Source organism: Oryctolagus cuniculus, chromosome 14 (genome assembly GCF_051225735.1).
Source record: "Oryctolagus cuniculus isolate XC-2025 breed Fujian yellow rabbit chromosome 14, ASM5122573v1, whole genome shotgun sequence".
Lineage (NCBI taxonomy): Eukaryota > Metazoa > Chordata > Mammalia > Lagomorpha > Leporidae > Oryctolagus > Oryctolagus cuniculus.
In genome coordinates this window covers 75,370,512-75,391,992 of record NC_142880.1, presented here as the reverse complement: position 1 = coordinate 75,391,992, position 21,481 = coordinate 75,370,512, and the positions used below count along the sequence as shown (strand labels likewise).

Here is a 21,481-nt window from a genome sequence, read left to right as displayed (position 1 = left end):
GTACAATTACACGTATCTGTATATACATAAATATGTGTGTGTATTTAATCTGTAACCAGAGACACCTGTTTTAAACTTCACGGGTGTTTTGTCATCACCACCTTCACACAGCTTCTTATTTAAATAAATTAACCTTCCTGTTTTCTTTTTTTTTTCCCTCTGGGGCATTCTAGCCAGGAATCTGACTAACCAGATGTATTTATTTATGTGATTTCATTTTCTAGAAGTCTGTTTCCAAATAGTCTACTTGAATATGGCCATTTCTCTTGTTTGCCTTTTTCCAGCCTGAAGCTCTATGCATGGATCTGTTAGTTGAATTGGCTGTGGCCTTAAATGGCTCAGGAATGAAAAAAATCTAAAGTCAAGTTCAGAGGAAATGACGAGAGTAAACTGTATGTCTGCCATTAACCTTTGAGCCATTTGTCTCCAGTGTGATGTGGCAGGATTCAATTTGGCTTTTGCTTACAATTGCCTTTGTCTGGGATGCATTTAAGGAAACAGGTCATGAGGCTAGAAAAGCTGTGAGTGTGACGCTGAAAGAAGAAGCACAAATTCTCTGGTTCACAGTGACTCTGGCATCCCCCCCAAAAAGGAGTAGGATGAAGACTACATTGTGTGGGGAGCTGAAGTGAACCCACAGACATCAAACCATGCCAGGATCAGATTGCGTGTTGGATGCTGACAAGAATGATATCCTACAGAGATTCCTTAGCTTCAACCCTAGTTCTTTGTTAAAAAATTGCATGATGATCACTGCAAGCATTGTTTTCAACTACTTTTGATTGCAAATATAAAATGGTTTACACTCAGGGGCCAGGAACCTTTTTCTGCCAAGAGTCATCTGGATATTTATAACAGCATTTGCTGGCCATACAAAATTATCAACTTAAAAATTAGCCTGCTATAGATTTATTGAATTTCGAGTCCTGCCTGTGGTTGTCTTGACAGGGCTGGACCTAATGATTTTGTAGGCCTTACACGGCCCATGGATGGATGGCCCTCATACCTGGTTTAGATCATATGGTCTCAATGGGCTTTCATGGATATAGGAGCCAAGATTCACTAGGTTATGTTGCGTAACAAACAACTCCCAATCTCAGGGACTTAAAATGGCCAAAATGCATTTCTCAGGTGTGCTGTATCTTAGCTGCGAGTTGCCTGTGTTTTTCCTTCAGGATCTGATTTGAAGGAGCAGAATCACAAGATGACTCGTAAGGCTTGTGTTCAGCAGTGGCATGTAGAATTCGCATTGGCCAAAGAAACCCACACAAGCCAGCTTGATGATTACAATTTCATTGTCGGGGGAGGGGGAAGGTATAATCTTATTTGGGAGGAGGCATTGACTATTTGAAACAATCAAACCATCTACCACAATGGGCTAGCCTGGTCATCGAATGCTGCCTCTAATATTGGAAATCAGGGTACAGTTTCCTCTGGAAACAAGCTACCTAGAGAGTACTACATGTTTGCATACAGGAAATGAATAGAATGAATAAATGAATACTAGATAGAAGGCCCCAGGGCTAGCAAAGTCTTGATTGATTGAAAGCTGGTTATGCTGAGGTTTCATTTCTTTTGCTTTATAATTCCTTCTGCTTTTGTGAGCAAAGAGGCCAGTGTCTAGAAAACCTATTTGCAGTGGCAGGTGTTAGCCAGAGCAGGTGAGGTGTTAGGTGGGCTCGGGCTCTACAGGGATGTCTGGGATGCAGGGTCCTTCCTTGACTGTGGGTTCCTATGGAGACAGGAGCAGGCTCCAGTCTGGAAGCACCAGCAGGGCAGTCTACAAGTTAGGGAGGTGAGGGAGGGGTTTCCTGTCCTTCCTGGACAGACTGCACAACCAACAGCTGCCACACCAGTGGCCTGGACTAGTGCTTTTACCCAAAGGATGAGGGAGACACTCTTTTTTTTTTAAACTTTTATTTAGTAAATATAAATTTCCAAAGTACAGTTTATGGATTACAATGGCTCCCCCCCCCCACATAATTTCCCTCCCACTCGCACCCCTCCCATCTCCTGCTCCCTCTCCCATTCCATTCACATCAAGATTCATTTTCAATTATCTTTATATACAGAAGATCAATTTAGTATATATTAAGTAAAGATTTCAACAGTTTGCACCCACACAGAAACACAAAGTGTAAAATACTGTTTCAGTACTAGTTATAGCATTAATTCACATTGGACAACACATTAAGGACAGATCCCACATGAGGAGTAAGTACACAGTGACTCCTGTTGTTGACTTCACAATTTGACACTCTTGTTTATGGCGCCAGAAATCTCCCTAGGCTCTTGTCATGAGTTTCCAAGGCTATGGAAGCCTTTTGAGTTCGCTGACTTCGATCTTATTTAGACAAGGTCATAGGCAAAGTGGAAGTTCTATCCTCCCTTCAGAGAAAGGAAAGACTCTTTTATTGTGCACAAGGCATTAGATTGTATCAGGCTGTTTATATCAGGCACATCTCTGGATAAATGATCTTTCTCTCCCTAAAACAACATCTCAGCCATATTTAGAGTCTCTAGAAATTCAGCATAGCAGCGCACAGTTTCTGCATCTTTAGTGTGCCCTTTACAAAGGGAGAGTTTTCCATTTAAGAATCAGATACCCTGTTGCTGCTCTTTGATCTACTGTTGACTACTTGTGATTGAGCCCAAGTCCCATGGACCCTGTAGTCGGAAGATCTGGATTAACTCTGTGACTTAGGGCAAATGACATGTCTTTGAACCTCAGTTTCCTTGTCTATAAGTGGGAAAAATAGCCTATTCTCCTGTGAACATTCACCATGTACCAAGAACTAGTCTAGCCTCCCACCATATTACTCATTATCCACACGTAAAGACGTGGGTCCCAAAGCACAGGAAGGCTGAACAACTTGCCCACGGGTACACAGCATAGGAGTAGCCCAAAGCCTCTGGACCTGGATCATGCTCCTGTTGACTAAGCCATATCTTCCTCCTAGTGTTTAAATGTGGCCTAAGACAGGTAATGTATGTGAGATGTGTAGCCCATTCCTCCACATCTAGCAAATACTAAGTAAACAGTAACACCGGCTGTTACCGTCTTTTTGTCTTGGAGATTTGAGAAGTCCCTTTCCTCTCCTCGTTGAAACATGGGTTTCATAGAGAAGGCACTTCTCCGGGACACTGGGATTGGCTGCTGTGTTTACCCTGACCTGCTACAGCAATTTAATGAATGGGAATGAGGTCATTGAGGACAGTGACATTTGCTCCACCTTACAACCCATTTACACTTTCCTGTTGTCTGGGCAGAGTCCCTGGTATTCACCGGGTGATGATGAGAGCAGGAGTCTGAGGAAGATGTAAGGGGCCTCGTGGCAGCAGGCACAGGCTGGAGGAGAACTTAGGGGCGGAGCTGGGGCAGCTCCAGGGACTCCTCCCCAGGGGTCAGAGTGAGGACCAGGGACGGACTCCTCATCGAGCAGCCAAGAGCCACTCTGGTGCAGCTGGCGAGTTCTCACAGAATGCCTGCGTGCCATTAAACTCAGTCCCTCTCCCGCTCCCCTGGAGCCGTCCTAAAGATCATGGGTGACACACGTAGGGGAGAGGGTGTGCAGAGAAGACCCTCAGGATATAGACCAGCACGCACACTCTGCCTCTTTCAGGGAGTTTGGTGGTTCAGTGTGTGGATGTGATTCCCTGAATACACATGAGTTGTATAAGTGGAGTCAGCATTAGTCTTCTAATCTCAACAGCTTCACTCTCAACTCTCTTTATTATGTTTCGTGTCATGCTTTGACAAAATAATTGTGAGGAAAATATTTGTTTTGTCATCACTTAAAAATATTTTCTTATCCCAGAATAAATTCACTATAAATGCATGCTTCTTATAAAAATAAGATCAGAAAACATGAACATGCTGCATTTTGATGGAGGAAGTGCATGGTGCCACCCGTAAATTCAGGACACTGGTGTTCATCTCAAGGCACCCAGATCCTGATAAGCATCTGTGTTCCAAAAAAGCACTTTGATTTGTAACTTGGGAAGAAGAAGAAACCTACTTTTCATCTTGCTGGCTTACCCCCTTCCAGACCCTGCCTCCTTTTTCACACGTAAATGGAATGTGAATCTTTCTCCAACTGTATGGCCTCTATCAAATAGGGCCGGGTCTACTCAGTCATGTGAGAAAGGCTGCACTTACTCCCGGCTGTTCCAGATCGTTGGGAAGGAAGGGGAATGGTGGAACCAGACTGTGGAGGCGGCATAGTTGATCAAAATCTCTTCCCCGAAGCACTCGGTGGAGACATTATTTACATGTATTATGCAGCCGTCAGGGTTAGTTGTCTTCAATCTGGTAGGTGACAGAGGGCAGTCCTCAGGAAACAGTTTCAGTTGTCAAAACCGTCCGTGTCCAAGGAATCAAATGGCTTTGATTACCGTGGGGCTTCCCAGCCCAGTGGTTCCAAGAGCCAGTTCCATCCTCTGCTCTGCTTGGTGTCTGGCTGGGACCGTGTTTCAGGCAGTCCCTGCACCCCTGTACCTGAAGAGACTGAGTTGTCCTCAGCCCTGTTCCACCCAGTGCCACTGTGTCATTTGGGCATAAAGCTTGCGTGCTGTCTCCTTTTGGAAGGAGAAGTTTTAAAAATTGCCATTTTAATCAGCGGCTCTGGTGGATATAGTTCATGAAAAGAAATCTCAACTCTCTTTATAATGCTTCGTATAATATTTTGACAAAGTAATTGTGAGGAAAATATTTCTTATGTCATCGCTTAAAAATATTTCTTATCTCAGAATAAATCCACTATTTTCCAAACCATACCATGTGAGCCTACCAAGATAAACAAGTAACATTCTTGTTGTTCACCGGATGTCTGCCTAAATGGGAAAAGCTAAACCACAAAACCCTTTGCTGAAAATCTTGCATCCTGAAGAGTTAAACATGTGAGTACACAGGGAAAAAAATATGATCAGATTTCAAAATGAAGTTTATTTTTTATTTTACAAGTTGAGAGAAACGACTTCATTTCAAAGAACACACGAGCAAAATAAAAATTGGATTCTCTAAAGCACTGATCCCGTCTAAGTAGTGCACAGAGCCGAGTGATTTTCATTCCAGTGCTTCCTGAGATCACTAAGCGTCATTAAAAAGCCAAGTGTTCCGGTAGAAGGCTTAGGATACCCGGTCTCTCTTCTTTCCAGTAAGGCCAGTGCTGGCGTTACTGCCCTGTGCTGTTGTGGATGGGAGATCGTGCGTCTTAGTCTCTACTTGTTCTTGCCGTACAGACACAGGTTTAGAAAATGATACAGTAATTCTGGGTTATGAATTTTGTCTAATTACTCCTTCTCCTGGAATCTGGCTTATTGCTGAATAACACTTATATTTTAAGGAATTGTGAATGCAATTGGCAGAGGACCGCCCTCTGTCACCTACCGGATTGAAGAAGACTAACTCTGACGGCTGCATAATACATGTAAATAATGTCTCCACCCAGTGCTTAGGGGAAGAGATTTTGATCAACTATGCCGCCTCCACAGTCTGGTTCCACCATTCCCCTTCCTTCCCAATGATCTGGAACAGCCGGGAGAACAGAGATTAATTTATTACAACTTAATGGAGAGTACAATCAACTTGATGGATCATTAAACTTTGATCTTTGAATTTGCAGAGGAGGGAGGGACCAGGGTCTTCCTTTGATTGACTATTCCTGCTCACCCTCACCTCTGCTTCCTTGGGTCTCTGGCTTAATGGCAAGTGGACTCAGCTATCTCTGTGGACATTTGCCACCAGCTTTTTGTCTTAGCTATTTTGTTTTTGTCATTGTAATTCACTGAATTACATGCCAGCATATTTTCCCATGTGTAGCAATTACTGCAATGTATTACCACTTAGTCACCCAAGTTCCAACTGAAGATCATTCTGGATAGTGGCCTGATTTTAAAAACCAAACATGCTTCTTTCTCTTAGAACCATAGGCTTGCTTTTGAAAAAGCAGACAGAACCCATTGCCAGTGGAGTGAGAGTAGTGTATCCTTTTTCCTTGTATTAATTTCTTAGGGTTGATGTAACAAATTACAGCAAACGTGTTTTCAAACCACCAAGAAAGAAATAATAAAACAACCAAGAAATGTATTCTCACACTCCGGAGGCTAAAGTCTGAAGTCTAATTCTCTAGGCCAAAATCAGGGTGTAAGCGGGGCTGTGTGCTTTCGGAGGGTTCCTGGGGAGGATTCCTTCCTTGCCTCTTCCAGCTTCCAGGGGCTGTGAGCGTCCCTTGGCACGTGGCCATATCACTGTAGTCTCTCTCCTGTGGTCCCACTGCCAAACAGATACATTTCTGTCTGTGTTAATCCCCCTCTGTGTTATCCCTCTTGTAAGGAAACCTGTGATTGGAGTTAGGGCCCACCTGAATAATCCAAGAGAGTCTTCCACACGCAGGATCATTAACTTAATCACAGCTGCAAAGACTTTGCCCTGTAAGGAAACATCTAACATTTTCCAGAGATTAGGGCCTCATACTTATGGAGACATTTTCTTCCCACTGTGTTCATACATAACAAATATAAGATGTCCCAGTCTACCTTCTGCTGTTTCCTGATAACCATCGTCTAGATCTAATTTGGTAGTTGTATTACAGGTCTACACACTCACCATGACACAAAGCCCATGAGAATCTTTGTTTTCTTTTATATAAGTGTGGATTTGGTGCTCTCCACCAGGTCAATAGAGGAACCTAGGGCTGGGCTCCCAAGAAGGCTTTTGGTCTAGTAGGTTTCCGCAGAGACTGACCCTGTCTGGGGAGAGCACTGGCCACAACTCTTGGATAATTATTTGGACCCGATTTTCAGTTGTTCATTTCCAGCTGTGGATTTTCAGATACCTGCCCCCCACCCGCTTTAGGAACTCAGGTTTCCTGAAATGCCTTTTCTGTTACTACTAGGGAGAATCATTCCTGGGATTTAACCCAGCCCTGCTATGCTTAACTGAAACCCGGGCATTATCCAAGCCTTTGTACCCTAGGACTTCTGCTCTCCTCAAAGAAGCTTGGTCCCTCTGCCCATCTGCCCTCTGCAACCATGGTGGTGCCCAGGTTAAGGAAAGAAGGGAAGACACCCAGAGAGGAGTCACTCCTCTGAGCTCATCTTTTGGAAGACAGGATCTCGGTGCCCTCAAGTGTGAGCTCTTAGGACTTTTTAATTAATCCTTATAAAACCTTGACATTTGACTTTCTTGGATTTTCTGGTTTCTATAGTCTCCTTCCCCTAGGAATATCTACCCAGGATAGAGATTTATTTTTGGTCACTTCTCTTTCCCTTGCTCCACTGGTCAACCCCTTCCTGTCGGGAAACTCAGAGCCTGGGCAAAGCCATTCTGTCATGGAGAACCATGTGATTGGCCTCCAGGCCTCCATCTCTCCCCTTTCAACACTGACCCTAGGACTTCTGGACCTGACCCTGAGCTAATGAAATAAAGTGAGTTATATAAAGTGCCTCATAGAGTACAGGAAGTTTATATTTAGGGCTCAATAAAGTTAGGTACTATTTATGTGTTTTTGTTAAATAAATGGTAAGAAATATCCTGGGTTGCATTATTCCTAGTGCCTCATGATTATAAGTATACATAGTTTATAATTAAATTATATAAGGCATTTTAAAGTAGTTTTTTTTTTAGCTGTACAAAATGTTTTTATATCATTATTTTATAAGCATTTTTAAACAAACTGTTTTTAATTTACTTTTTAAACTTTTGCTTGTATTTTTTTTGCTAAAAATTAAGACAGAAGCACACACATCAGCCTAGGCCAATATCACTGTCTTCCTTGTCCCACTGGAAGGTCTTCAGGGGCAGTAACCCACATGCAGCTGTCGCCTCCTATGGTAACCATGCCTTCTTCTGAACTCCTCCTGAAGGACCTGCCTGAGGCTTTTTTCCCCAAAAAACCTTTTATTTAAGCAATATAAACTTCACACTTTTCATAAATGCAACTTTAAGAATACAGTGATTGGGGCCGGCGCCGTAGCGCAGCGGGTTAAAGCCCTGGCCTGAAATGCCAGCATCACATATGGGCACCAGTTCTAGTCCTGGCTGCTCCTCTTCTGATCCAGCTCTCTGCAGTGGCCTGGGAAAGCAGTAGAAGATGGCCCAAGTCCTTGGGTCCCTGCACCCATGTGGGAGACCTGGAGGAAGCACCTGGCTCCTGGCTTCGGATCAGCGCAGCTCCGGCTGTTGCGGCCATTTGGAGAGTGAACCAACAGATGGAAGACCTTTCTCTCTGTCTCTTCCTCTCACTATCTGTAACTCTACCTCTCAAATAAATAAATATTAAAAAAAAGAACACAGTGATTCTACTCACTGTACCTGCCCTCCCAACCACACTCCCACCCCTCTTCCTCCACCATCTCCTATTCCCATTCTTATTTTTTACTAAGATCTATTTTCAGTGAAACTTTATAAACACATGAATAACTCTATACTAAGTAAAGCGTTTAACAAATTGTATGGAAAAAAAAAAACTGATCCTCAACAGTGGAGACAAGGGCTATTCAAAGTCATTGCATTTTGGAAAGCCAAGACACTGTAGCAAAAAATATCCTACATGAAGGATCTCTGTGAGTGAGACCCCAGTGGAAAGAAGGGCCATCAAAGAAGGATGTACCTTTCTCTGAAGGGAGGAGAGAACTTCCACTTTGTTTATGTCCTTGTCTAAATACTGACAGAGTTTGTGGTCACAAAAGGCTTCCATAGTCTTGACAGCTCATGGCAAGAACCTCGAGTGATCACTGATGTCATAAATAAGAGTGTTAATTGTTAAATTAACAACAGAATTCACTGTGCACTTACTCCCCATGTAGGACTTCTGTCCTTAATGAGTTGTACTATGACAATTAACTGCAAAACTTGTTCTCAAACAGTACTTTATATATTGTGTATATGTGAGGGTGCCAACTGTTGAAATCTTTACTTAGTATAGAGTTGATCTTCTGTATGTAAAGTTAATTAAAAATGAATCTTAATAAAGAATGGGATGGGAGAGGGAGTAGGAGATGGGTTGGGAGTGGGGGTGGGGAGGTATGGGAGGAAGAGCCACTATATTCCTAAAGTTGTACTTATGAAATCTGCATTCATTAAATAAAAGCTTTAAAAAAAAGTCATTGCATCTTGAAGTGTTAATTTCACTTCTATAGATTACCTTTTAGGTACTCTATTAGTTATCACAGATCAGGGAGAACATATGCTATTTATCCTTGTGGGAATGGCTTATTTCACTAAGTATGATGTTTTCATCTATTTTGTTATAAATGACAGGATTTCTATTTTTTTTATCACTGTGTAGTATTCCATGGTGTATATGTCCCATAATGTCTTTAACCAGTCTTCAGTTGACAGGCATTTGGGTTGATTCCATGTCTTAGCTATTGTGAACTGAGCTGCAATAAACATGAGACTACAGATAACTCTTTCATATGCTGATTACATTTCTCTTGGTAAATTCTCAGGAGTGGGGCAGTTGGGTCATATGATAGGGCTATATTCAGATTTCTGAGGTAACTTCATACTGTCTTCCACAGTGGCTGTACAAGTTTACATTCCCACCAACAGTGAATTAGGGTACCTTTTTTCCCCACAGCCTCACCAGCATTTGTTGTTTGCTAATTTCTGTATGAAAGTCATTCTGGCCGGCGCCGCGGCTCACTAGGCTAATCCTCCGCCTTGCGGCGCCGGCACACCGGGTTCTAGTCCTGGTCAGGGTGCCGGATTCTGTCCCGGTTGCCCCTCTTCCAGGCCAGCTCTCTGCTGTGACCAGGGAGTGCAGTGGAGGATGGCCCAAGTGCTTGGGCCCTGCACCCCATGGGAGACCAGGATAAGTACCTGGCTCCTGCCATCAGATCAGCACGGTGCGCCAGCCGCAGCGCGCCAGCCGCGGCAGCCATTGGAGGGTGAACCAACGGCAAAGGAAGACCTTTCTGTTTCTCTCTCTCACTGTTCACTCTGCCTGCCAAAACAAACAAACAAACAAACAAAAAAGCCATTCTAACTGGGGGGAGGTGAAACCTCATTGTGGTTTTGATTTGCAATTCCCTAATGGCTGGTGATCTTGAGCATTTTTTCATGTGTCTGTTGGCCATTTGGATTTCTTCTTTTGAAAAATGTTTGCCCATTGAATAACTGGGTAGTTTGTTTTGTTGTTGTTGAGTTTCTTGATCTTTTTATATTCTTTAGTTATTAATCCTTTACCAGTTGAATAGCTTGCAAATAATTTCTCACATTCTGTCAGTTGCCTTTTCACTTTCCTGAAGTTTCTTTTGCAGAATAGAAGCTTCTCAATTTGATATAATCTCATTTGTTAATTTTGGCTTTGATTGCCTGTGCCTCTGGGGCCTTTTCCAAGAACTCTTTGCCTGTGCAAAAGTTTTGATATATTGTATTGTCATCTTCATTCCTTTCCAGAAATTTTTGGATTTCTATGCCCCACTGTTCATTTAGGAGCAAACTGTTCACTCTCCATTTGTTTGCGTATGTTCCATTGATTCTTAAGTTTTTGATTTCCAGCTTTATTGCATTGTGGTCAGAGAAGATGTATGGTATGATTTAGGTTTTTGTGAATTTGCTGACTTGCTTTATGGCCTAGCACATGATCTATCCTGGTGAGAAGAATGTGTATTCTGCAACTGTAGGATGAAAAGTTCTATAGATATCTGTTAGGTCCATTTGGTCTCTAGTGTTGATTAACTCTGCTATTTCTCTGCTGATTCTCTGGTTGATCTGTCCATTTTTGAAAGTGGAATTGTAAGTCCTCCATTACTATTGTATTGGAGTCTCCCTTAGACCCATTAACATTTCTTTTAAATAGCCCTGGAATTAGGTGCATATACATTTATAATAGTCACATCTTCCTGTTGAATTGATCCCTCAGTCATTACATAGTGCCCTTCTTTGTCTCTTCTAACAGTTTTTGTGTTAAAAGTCTATTTTGTCTGATGGCTACACCACTCTTTTTTGGTTTCTGTTAGTGTGGAATATCTTTTTCCACCTTTCACTTTCAGCCTGCATGTATCTTTGTTGGTGAGATGTGTTTCTTATAGGTGGCAAATAGATGGGTTTTGTATTTTAATCCATTCAGCCAATCTGTGTCTTTTTTTTTTTTTTTTTTTTGGACAGGCAGAGTGGACAGTGAGAGAGAGAGACAGAGAGAAAGGTCTTCCTTTTTCCGTTGGTTCACCCCACAAGTGCCCGCTACGGCCGGCACGTTGCGGCTGGCGCGCTGTGCCAATCCGAAGCCAGGAGCCAGGTGCTTCTTCCTGGTCTCCCGTGCAGGTGCAGGGCCCAAGGACTTGGGCCATCCTCCACTGCACTCCTGGGCCACAGCAGAGAGCTGGACTGGAAGAGGAGCAACCAGGACAGAACTGGCGCCGCAACCATGACTAGAACCCCGGGGTGCTGGCGCCGCAGGCAGAGGATTAGCCTAGTGAGCCAGGGCACCGGCCTAGTCTGTGTCTTTTAACTGGGGAGCTGAGGCCATTTATATTCAAGGTGACTATTGATAAGTAATGACTTGGCCCTGCCATTTTTCCATAAATATTTCTGTTGTTTACTTTGGATTTCCTTTGTACTTTTACTGGGAGATTTTCTACCTTCACCTTCTTTTGTAGTGATGACCCTGTTTCTGTGTTTCTGTGTGTAGCATATCCTTAAGCGTTCTTTATAAGGCTGGACAAGTGATAAATTCTTTCAATTTTCATTTGTTATGAAAGGTTTTTATTTTACCTTAATTCATAATGAGAGCTTTGCAGGGTACAGTATTCTGGGTTGATAGTTTTTTTCTTCTTCTTAAGACTTGGAATATATGTCACCATTCTCTTCTAGCCTGTGGGATTTATGATGAGAAGTCAGCTGTTAGTCTAATAGGATACCCCCTGAAAGTAATCTGGCATTACTCTTGTGCATATTTTAGAATATTTTCTTTATATTTTACTGTGGAGAGTTTGACTACAATGTATCATGGTGAAGATCTTTTCTGGTCATGTCTATTAGGAGTTCTATGTGCTTCCTGTACTTGGATGTCCCTTTCTTTCTCCAAATTAAGGAAGTTTTCTGTAATTATTTCACTAAAAAGGTCTTCTAATCAGTTCTCTCTTTCCACACTTTCAGGAACTCCTAAGACCCATATTTGGGTCATTTGATAGTATCCCATAAATCTCTGACACTCATTTTTTAGTTTTCTTATATCTTCTTTTTTTTTTTTTTTTTTTTGGTCTGACTGTAAAATTTCCAGAGATTTATCTTTTAACTGGGATATTCTTTAGTCTGCCTCACTGATTCTTTTTTTAGGGCTCTCCACCGTATTTTTTTTATTTGTTCTATAGAATTCTTCTTTTCTAAGATTTCATTTTGATTTCTCTTTAAAATCTCAATTTCACAAGAAAAAAATTCATGTCATGGATGGATTTCTTTAGTTCATGAATTTGCTTCTGATTACATCTATGTAATCCTACGGTCAATTTTTTGAATTCTGTTTCTGGCATTTCTTCAATCTCATCATCTTCACAATCTAGTATTGAAGTGTTGTGTTCTTTTGGGGCTATCATATTATCTTATTACTGTTTCTTGAATTGGTGCGTTTGTTATTTGACATTTGTTGTGGCACTTTTTTTTTTTTTTTTTTTTTCCCTGTGATGGCTTTTATCTTTGAACTATGCCTCTGTGGCTTAGTGGAATGTCCATTCTTTCACTGAATACCCAGAGGTTTGTGCTGGGTGTGGTCAGGGAACTTTGTTTAGTCCTCCAGAGTAAGGGGAGTGTTGAAGTTGGGTGTGGTAAATTTCCTCTTTTTTTTTTTTTTTTTTTTTGACAGGCAGAGTGGACAGTGAGAGAGACAGAGAGAAAGGTCTTCCTTTGCCGTTGGTTCACCCTCCAATGGCCGCCGCGGCCGGCGCACCGCGCTGATCCGATGGCAGGAGCCAGGAGCCAGGTGCTTCTCCTGGTCTCCCATGGGGTGCAGGGCCCAAGCACCTGGGCCATCCTCCACTGCACTCCCGGGCCACAGCAGAGAGCTGGCCTGGAAGAGGGGCAACCGGGACAGAATCCGGCGCCCCGACCGGGACTAGAACCCGGTGTGCCGGCGCCGCTAGGCGGAGGATTAGCCTAGTGAGCCGCGGCGCCGGCCTTTTTTTTTTTTTTAATCAGAGGGGAGATTTGCCCAGCTCTGTTGGTGTATTCTCACACTCACCTCCTCTCCTCAAAGGAGACCAATGCCTGGGTGCTATCCCCAGTGGGTACAGTTTTCATCCATGCTGCCACAAGAACCACACAAAGGATCAAAGGATCTGTGAACATGGATCCTGCAGCAATGACCCTCACCAGGAATCAGGGTGCCCTGAGCATGTGGAGCTGCCCACAGTGACTGGCCAAAGTCCCAGCCACACCCTGCACCCTCCCACGCAGCCACAGTGTTTTCATAGTCCCAGCACACAAGGCTCCCACAATCATGAGCTCCCAGCCTCCTGTCAGTTTTCCCAGCCAGACTCAGGTGTCTCCTCTCAGCTGGTTGCTGGATGCGCAGAGATGAGCTGGAGCAGCTGTTGCGTATATCCAAAATGGCACCCACCCTCTCTGAGCTGCTTACAGGATACTGGTACAGGGTGGTCAGGGAAAGAAAAACCTGCTCCCAGCTGGTGCCGCGGCTCAATAGGCTAATCCTCCACCTAGCGGCGCCGGCACACCAGGTTCTAGTCCCGGTCGGGGCGCCGGATTCTGTCCCGGTTGCCCCTCTTCCAGGCCAGCTCTCTGCTGTGGCCCGGGAGTGCAGTGGAGGATGGCCCAAGTCCTTGGGCCCTGCACTCCATGGGAGACCAGGATAAGTACCTGGCTCCTGCAGTCGGATCGGCGTGGTGCGCTGGCTGCAGCGCGCCAGCTGTGGCGGCCATTGGAGGGTGAACCAATGGCAAAAGGAAGACCTTTCTCTCTGTCTCTCTCTCTCTCATTATCCACTCTGCCTGTCAAAAAAAAAAAAAAAAAAAAAAAAAAAGAAAGAAAAACCTGCTCCCTTTTTTTTCCCCTTGAGGTTGGCAGGTACACTGTCCCCCGCAGGGCTCCAAAGTGGACTCCTGCCAGGCTCTTCCTGCAGCTTTTCAGCCAGTGGCTTGGGCTTCTGCAGTCTGGTCTCACTTCACTCCAGACCTGGTGCTGAGGCTCTCAGCTGCTGGGGTCCTGAGTTTTGTGCTTCCACACCCTCCACATAGGTCCACAGTGTCCCTCTAATTTGTGTGGAGTTCCCTCTGCCATTTTCTCCCTTTCCTGAGACTCTCTCCACTTTTTTTTTTTTTAGCTATCTTCCCCTAGACTAGGGCAGTAAGCTCCCTCCAGTTTTTTCTTTAAGCAAATATTTATGGACATGCCTAGTATAAAATGATGAAGAAATATTTATTTACCAAGGAAATAGAAATAAGCTTCTGTAATATGTGCCAAAATTCCAGCCTACAAATTGCTTCATTTTTATGGGAAAATATTTATTTTATTAGACATGTTTTAGAACTTTCTGATTACTTAATATTCTCATGCTATTATTCACTAAAAAAAAGAACTTAACTAGAATCCCCAGATATCCCAGCAAGGAATTGGTTACTGTGGATTTTGATGCTTTGTTGAGCAAGATATGTGCAGAGCCTACATTTTTAAACACTGTTATGGCAGTAGACTGTTTGGGTCAAATGCATGTTACAAGTGAGATATTATTCTACATTTTCATGTGTAAATGGTATTCAGAGAGATTAAGTCACTTGTACAGACAGAAAATGGTAGCATTTATATTTAAATTTTGACTGATCAATCTAAGGTCCTTCTCTTTTAATTTTTATATTAGAAAGGGAAGAGCAGTAATTGTTAGAACCAAAGAGATCCCAATAAAATGCTATAGAAGAAAGAACTCTTATCTCTAAGCCTGGAGCTCTGGCTTCTGTTACCATCTCTGCTACCAGCTAGCTAGGAGAAAAGGAGAGTTCCCTAACTGCCAATTTCTTTTGTGTGTTGCAACAGCCTCGTCCGTAAACTAGAGCCTCTGAGCTTTCAAAAGCCAAACCTCTCTTTTTAGCCTCTGATAAATGGTTTTCTTTGTGGTTCTATTGTAACCAAGGATATGAGATCCAGAGGTTTTAGAGCTCAGAGATCCAGGGGATGTTATAACATTGTCTTTTCAAATGAAGGCTACTTTGAGACATTCTAGAATTAGGAAGCACGTATTGACCCATTTGTAAGTAAGTTAGGATGACAACTTTAAGTCCTAGACTAATGGAACAAATTTGGGATAGCTGGGGAAAGGGTCAAATATCAGCCTCACCATGGATAGTCTAAGGACGTTCCAGAAGGACTCTATTACTCATAGGAAATAAAAATATCTCCTCTCTCTCTTATGGGAAAATGGCGGCAGAGAACATATTATTACCTCAGTTCTTTGTCTCACATAGAAGAATTTCCAAGCGGACAAGCAGAGATTTCAAAAGCAAGATTTATTAGAATCAAAGACCTCCAGGCAGAGTGGCATGGAGGGAGGCTTCCGAGAGAGGACAAAACCTAAAGGGGCTGACGGTAGTGGGGTTTTTAAGTACAGTTTTGGAGAAGAAACTGTCAATCAATAAGGTGGTGACAAACACAACAAAAAATGTGATTTACAATCCTTTATCCTGTCTGGCTTGCTTCTGATTAAAAAAAAAAAAAAATCTAGATGGGTGGGATAGGTAGCTGGTTTTCACAGTAAACTGTGAGCTCAGGAGGCTGGAATCACTGCTCCCTTGCTATTCTTATGGTAAATTTGGAGATTCCTAAGGAAGGAAGAGGGACACTTTTGATCTTGCGAAAGATAACTTTTTGGGGGGAACATTTTCCACTCTCAATTTCCAGATTGCCTATAAACCTGTTTGACTCCTCACATCTGTCCTTAATCCCAGAGTCCAGGTGTTCAGCTCAGTGGCGTTTCTCTCCAGACTGAATATAGTGGAAACATGTAGAGGTGATGGAAGCTGTTCCCAAGGCCACGTTCTACTTGAGTGATAAAATCCCTAACCATCTCTGAGAGCCTCCTCGTCTCAGGTTTACCCCGTATTTTCCCTCATGAAGTCTTGGTCTCAGTCAGTCTTCCTTTCCTGTGTCCCCTCCTTTCCCCAACAAATACCACCTTCCCCTACAACACACACACCCTAGAAGTTGGGTGTTCGCTGGAGGGGCCAGTGCTATCTTCTACAGGACGGACTTCCCTGTTGGCAGGGTATAGCTGACAATGCTACACAGGCACCTTTGCCCCCCTTCACTTTTTTTTTTTTTTTTTGAAGATTTAATTTGTTTACTTGAAAATCAGAGTTATATATAGAGACAGGTCTTCCATCCCCAGATGGCTGCCATGGCCGGAGCTGCACCAATCCAAAGTCAGGAGAGAGGAGCTTCTTTGAGGTCCCCCAAGTGGGTGCAGAGGCCCAAGGACTTGTGCCATTTTCTGCTTTCCTGGGCCATAGCAGAGAGCTGGATCAGAAGCAGAGCAGCCAGGACTCGAACTGGCACCCATATGGGATGCCGGCACTACAGGTAGTAGCTTTATCTACTATGTCATAGCCTCCCGCCCCTTCACTTTTTTTTTTTTTTTTTTTTTTTTTTTGACAGGCAGAGTGGACAATGAGAGAGAGAGAGAGACAGAGAGAAAGGTCTTCCTTTGCTGTTGGTTCACCCTCCAATGGCCGCCGCGGCTGGCGTGCTGCGGCTGGTGCACTGTGCTGATCTGAAGGCAGGAGCCAGGTGCTTCTCCTGGTCTCCCATGGGGTGCAGGGCCCAAGGACTTGAGCCATCCTCCACTGCACTCCCGGGCCACAGCAGAGAGCTGGCCTGGAAGAGGGGCAACCGGGACAGAATCCGGTGCCCTGACCGGGACTAGAACCCGGTGTGCCGGCGCTGCTAGGCAGAGGATTAGCCTATTGAGCCGCGGCGCTGGCTGCCCCTTCGCTTCTACTGAGCACTTACAGCAATCTGATAGCCAGTCTTAGGATCCAGACACTCAAGATCCATCTAGGGAAATTCTCTCTCTCACACACTCTCTCCAGTGTCAAATTAGTCAATTATTTATGCACACTTCATTTCTCTCTTGAAATGCCCTTTCAAGAATCCATGCTCCAACAGACCTGTGCTCCTCAGGGCTCCCGAAGTGCAAGGCTCTGTTGATTGCTCTTCTCAGTTCGTTCCCTCTGAAGTTCTCGACCGACCTCATCTCAATGGCCCTCATCTATGAGCCTCATTCCTCCTCTGGGACAATCACTATCCATATTCTATGTTAGTAAAATGGTACCATCTTCCTAAGCTCAGCCTGGCTCACTAGAAGTCAGGTGACCAAATGGCCCAATCACAAGCATCAGCTCCACCCCCACCCTAACAGGATTCGCTGCTTCCAAGTCCTTCCCTCTGCAAAGCTGTAGAAGACCTGTTCTCCCGGCACAGGCTGCTGTTCTCTCTATGCAAGGGGAGGCGGCCTGTTGGGTTCCCACTTGACAATAACCCTTCTCCCTAACTCCGGTGTTTGGTGTGTTCTGTGGTGACATTTCATTCTAGACATTGGAAAATCCTTAGATTATTCCAAGTAATACTTACATATTTACATACATACAGGGAAATACATACATACATACAGGGAAACTGATTTTCATTTATGCCAAAAGACTAATGGACAAGCTGGATCAGCTTCCAAGAAAACCTTTCTTCTTGGTTAATAGATTGTGTTTCTTTCAATATTAGGAAATTAGTTTTCTTTGCTTTATGATATTAGTCCTGTCTCAAGCAAAACAGAAACCTGTTAGGAACCATTCTCTTGCCCAAAACCCATGGCACAGTTACTGGTTTCTGGAAGGGGAAATACATTCATGACTAATCTTCATAAATCTTACACTGGCAATAGAAATGGCTATGACTACTAAATGCAACAGACTTACTCCTCAGGAACTGAAGAATTGACATGCTAGCTAGTACCAGAAATTCCTATTTTTGGAAAAACTCCAATTTCAAATGAGTAATCTTTACAGGGAAGTGTTGAGCAGTGAAATTTTTTCTTCCTCATTTAAAATCCCCAAATGACAGCATTTCCTTGCCTTGTCCAGGCAGGGGAGAAGGTGTGAGGAATCCGGCAGTCAGTGTGGTCCCCATGGTCCCCGTGGTAACTGAAGGTACAAAATGCTTGCTTTCCCCAAAAGTTATCTTTAACAAGATCAAAAGTGCCTGCCCTACCTCCTTAGGAGTCTCCAATCTTATGAGAATAGCAAGGGAGTGATGAATCCACCTGTCTCAGTTCCCTGGTCACTGTAAAACAAATTAGGTATCTCACCCTTCTGATGGCTCTTTTGTTTTATCATGAGCAAGCTAGACAGGTAAAATGACTGCAAATCAGGTCTTTTGATAGGTGTCCTGTCCCCCCCCCCCCCCAACTGAATGTCAAGCTGAAAAGTTTTTTCTTCCCCAAAATTGTGCTTAAAAACCCCAGTACCACTGGCCCCTTCTGGTTCTGCCTCTCTTGAAACCCACCCTCCATGCCACTGTGGGTGGAGGTCTTTGATTCTAATAAATCATGCTTTTAAATCTCTCTGCTTGTCTTCTTGGAAATTCTTCTTCCACGTGGGACAAAGAAGGGGGTAATATTTTCTCCACCACCCTTTCACCCGTAACAAAGAAACAAAAAACTTCTCACTAATAGTTTTGGACCACTCTGGGACAGGTGCTTGCATTCCATAGAAACTCACTGTACCTTTCTGGAACTCTGGTTCCAGATGGATCTCCTGTGCAAGCACTGAGCCTGAGCAATACAGATTCAAGGACTCAAAGTCCTATCAATTAAAATAGTGTTCCTAAATAATGATGGATGACTTACCAACTTTATTTTTTTAAAGATTTTATTTATGTATTTGACAGGTAGAATTACAGACAGTGAGAGGGAGAGACAGAGAGAAAGGTCTTCCTTCCACTGGTTCACTCTCCAAATGGCCACATGGCCAGAGCTATGCCGATCCAAAGCCAGGAGCCAGGTGCTTCTTCCTGGTCTCCCATGGGGGTGCAGGGCCCAAGCACTTGGGCCATCCTCCACTGCTTTCCAAGGCCATAGCAGAGAGCTGGACTGGAAGAAGAGCAACCGGGACTAGAACCCTGCGCCCATATGGGATGCCGGCACTGCAGGCAGAGGATTAACCTAGAGTGCCACGGCGCTGGTCCCTCACCACCTTTATAAATGACAGGTTATCCTAGGTACTTTTGAGCTGAATGCTAGAATACTTTAGTATTCTAGAGAACTAGCTGTAAATTCAGATGATTATAGTAACTAACAGGCCAGAAGAAGACATAACCCACAGTAACTGAGGGTTAACTGTTTCGTCTGCAGCCTGCCCTTCTGAGATGGCAGTTTTAGAACTCTGAATCACTGCTGGTAGAGGGAGGACTGCCACATGCTCCATTAGTTGAGTTAGAAAGGACATTGACAGCAATGGGCATTAGGGACTTAACAATAAACTTCTGAAAAATACCTCAGGCAGGGTGGAACAATTTGAATATCAAATTGAGGATAATAATCACAATGGAATGCAATACATCAGATATTAAAATTCATGAATATAGAATGACTCAACAACAAAAACCAAAAAGCTCAAACAAACAAAACAATCCAGTGGTAATATCTGGAGGTTAGAACCAAGGGATCAACTCACTATTCTAAAAATTAGAAATTAGTACGTGAGAGAAAAGAAGCAAGCATGTCTCCTGTCTCTGTTCTACCTGCTTATTCTCAAAGAGCTGATGAGGAAGGTTCTCTTCATAGACAACCGCCAGATAAGAAGTGAAGAAGGAATGCTACAAGAAAGACTATCAATGTTTTGTCACTGCGACCATAATGAATTTAGGCAATGACTCTGTAAAACTACTGGGTGACAGGCTGGGCGCCTTGAAGAGATGGGTCAACCTGCCAACTTGTCAATCCACCTATCTTTTTTTTTTTTTTCCTGACAGGCAGAGTAGACAGACAGGGAGAAAGGTCTTACTTTTTCCGCTGGTTCACCCCTCAATGGCCGCTGTGGCTGGCACACCGCGCCGATCTGAAGCCAGGAGCCAGGTGCTTCCTCCTGGTCTCCCATGGGGGTGCAGGGCCCCAGAACTTGGGCCATCCTCCACTGCACTTCCAGGCCACAGCAAAGAGTTGGACTGGAAGAGGAGCAACCGGGACAGAATCCGGCACCCCGACCGGGACTAGAACCCGGTGTGCCGGCACCGCAGGCGGAGGATTAGCCAATTGAGCCGCGGCGCCGGCCACACCTATATTAAAAAGACTGAGAAGAGAAGCAACCTAATGTTATTTTTGCTTTGCAGTCAAATACAAGAGGACATATATAATACAGCCTGTAAAATATTCTTATCCAAAAATTAAACCTTATTCTTATTAAGACCCAATAGATTTAGCTTCCAGTATCTAGGAAATATAGAGGAGGGAGAAATACGTTAAATAACACCATAGAGAGGCAATCAGCAAAGTTCAGAAAGCAGGAAAATCTATAAGACAAATAACCCAATTGATTCAGTGAATAAATCACAGGAAAAAAAGAGGGGGATCCCGTAGATAGAGACTACGGAAGAACCAAACAAATGGGTTGTGTGGACTTCTCAGGATCTTGACTGAAACAAAGCAACTGTTTTAAAAATTTAAAAAGGACATGTACTAACATGTACTATATCATCAGAAATTTGAACCCTGATTGAATATTTGATAATATTAAGTAATTATAATATTTAGAAGTGATAACAGAATTGTGGTTATATTTTTAAAAGTCATCTTTAGTTAGTGCTGAATCATTTTTAGGTGAAATAATCTAAAAAGTGAGTAGGAGTGTATCTGAGATAAGGCTGGTTATGAGTTGATAATAACTGAAACTGACTGGTAGGTAAAGGTTTATCATAAGCTTTCTGTAATACAAATACCTTAGGACATCAGTCATCTCAAAACCAATGTGCTTTTCTGTTCTTCATGAATAGATCATGTCTGTGATAGGCTCTCCTAGGTTGAGAAAGAAGTTCTCATGTGTTAAATGTTCCTGCATGTACGTGGGTATGTGAAGCAATTTGAACTTGAGAGAGTGAGCCCTGTGAAGACATGCACACTCTCCGGGTGGGGAATATGTCCCTCCTCGTATCATCCCAGAGGCTAATTTTTCTTACTGTCTGGCAGGTCAATGAGGGGCAGATATTCTATCAGCATGTGGACTGTGAGGATGCAGCCTGGACTGTACAAGACTCTTTCACATTCACGGTGTCCTCCCCACCGGCAGCTCTAGGCCCAGAGGAGTTTCGTGTTACTATTTCATACGAGATTAATGAGCCTGGTCGGCAGAGCCAACTGCTTGCAAATACAGGTAATGCCACCAAGACATTGCCAGTGCCTTCTCTATAAGTATGAAAGTAGGGACACTTTGGGATTAATTATTTCCCTATTTAATTGCCAATTCCTTGAAATCAACTTTTGGAATGAAA

General features: G+C 43.5%; 2 protein-coding genes across 9 annotated transcripts in view; one reads left to right on the top strand and one right to left on the bottom strand.

Annotated features, from left to right (window-relative positions):
* SNX18 (sorting nexin 18) overlaps positions 1-21,481 on the bottom strand; it is a 294,655-nt gene that overhangs the window by 5,845 nt on the left and 267,329 nt on the right. For 2 of the 3 annotated variants that reach the window (XR_016220185.1, XR_016220186.1), the window contains one exon: positions 13,142-20,286. The gene's annotated coding sequence lies outside the window, so the exon portion shown is untranslated. Of the gene's footprint in view, positions 1-6,362; positions 6,445-13,141; positions 20,287-21,481 lie in introns of those variants that run through there. The other variant, XR_016220187.1, reaches the window with a different exon arrangement.
* The window catches only part of LOC100345682 (chondroitin sulfate proteoglycan 4), an 80,754-nt gene that overhangs the window by 47,311 nt on the left and 11,962 nt on the right, over positions 1-21,481 (top strand). For 5 of the 6 annotated variants that reach the window (XR_016220183.1, XM_089312783.1, XM_089312782.1 and 2 more), the window contains one exon: positions 21,180-21,363. Coding sequence is in view for 5 of the 6 variants with exons in the window: in XM_089312783.1 (XP_089168909.1) it covers positions 21,180-21,363 (184 nt within the window). In the remaining variant the exon portion in view is untranslated. Of the gene's footprint in view, positions 1-284; positions 879-21,179; positions 21,364-21,481 lie in introns of those variants that run through there. The other variant, XM_089312784.1, reaches the window with a different exon arrangement.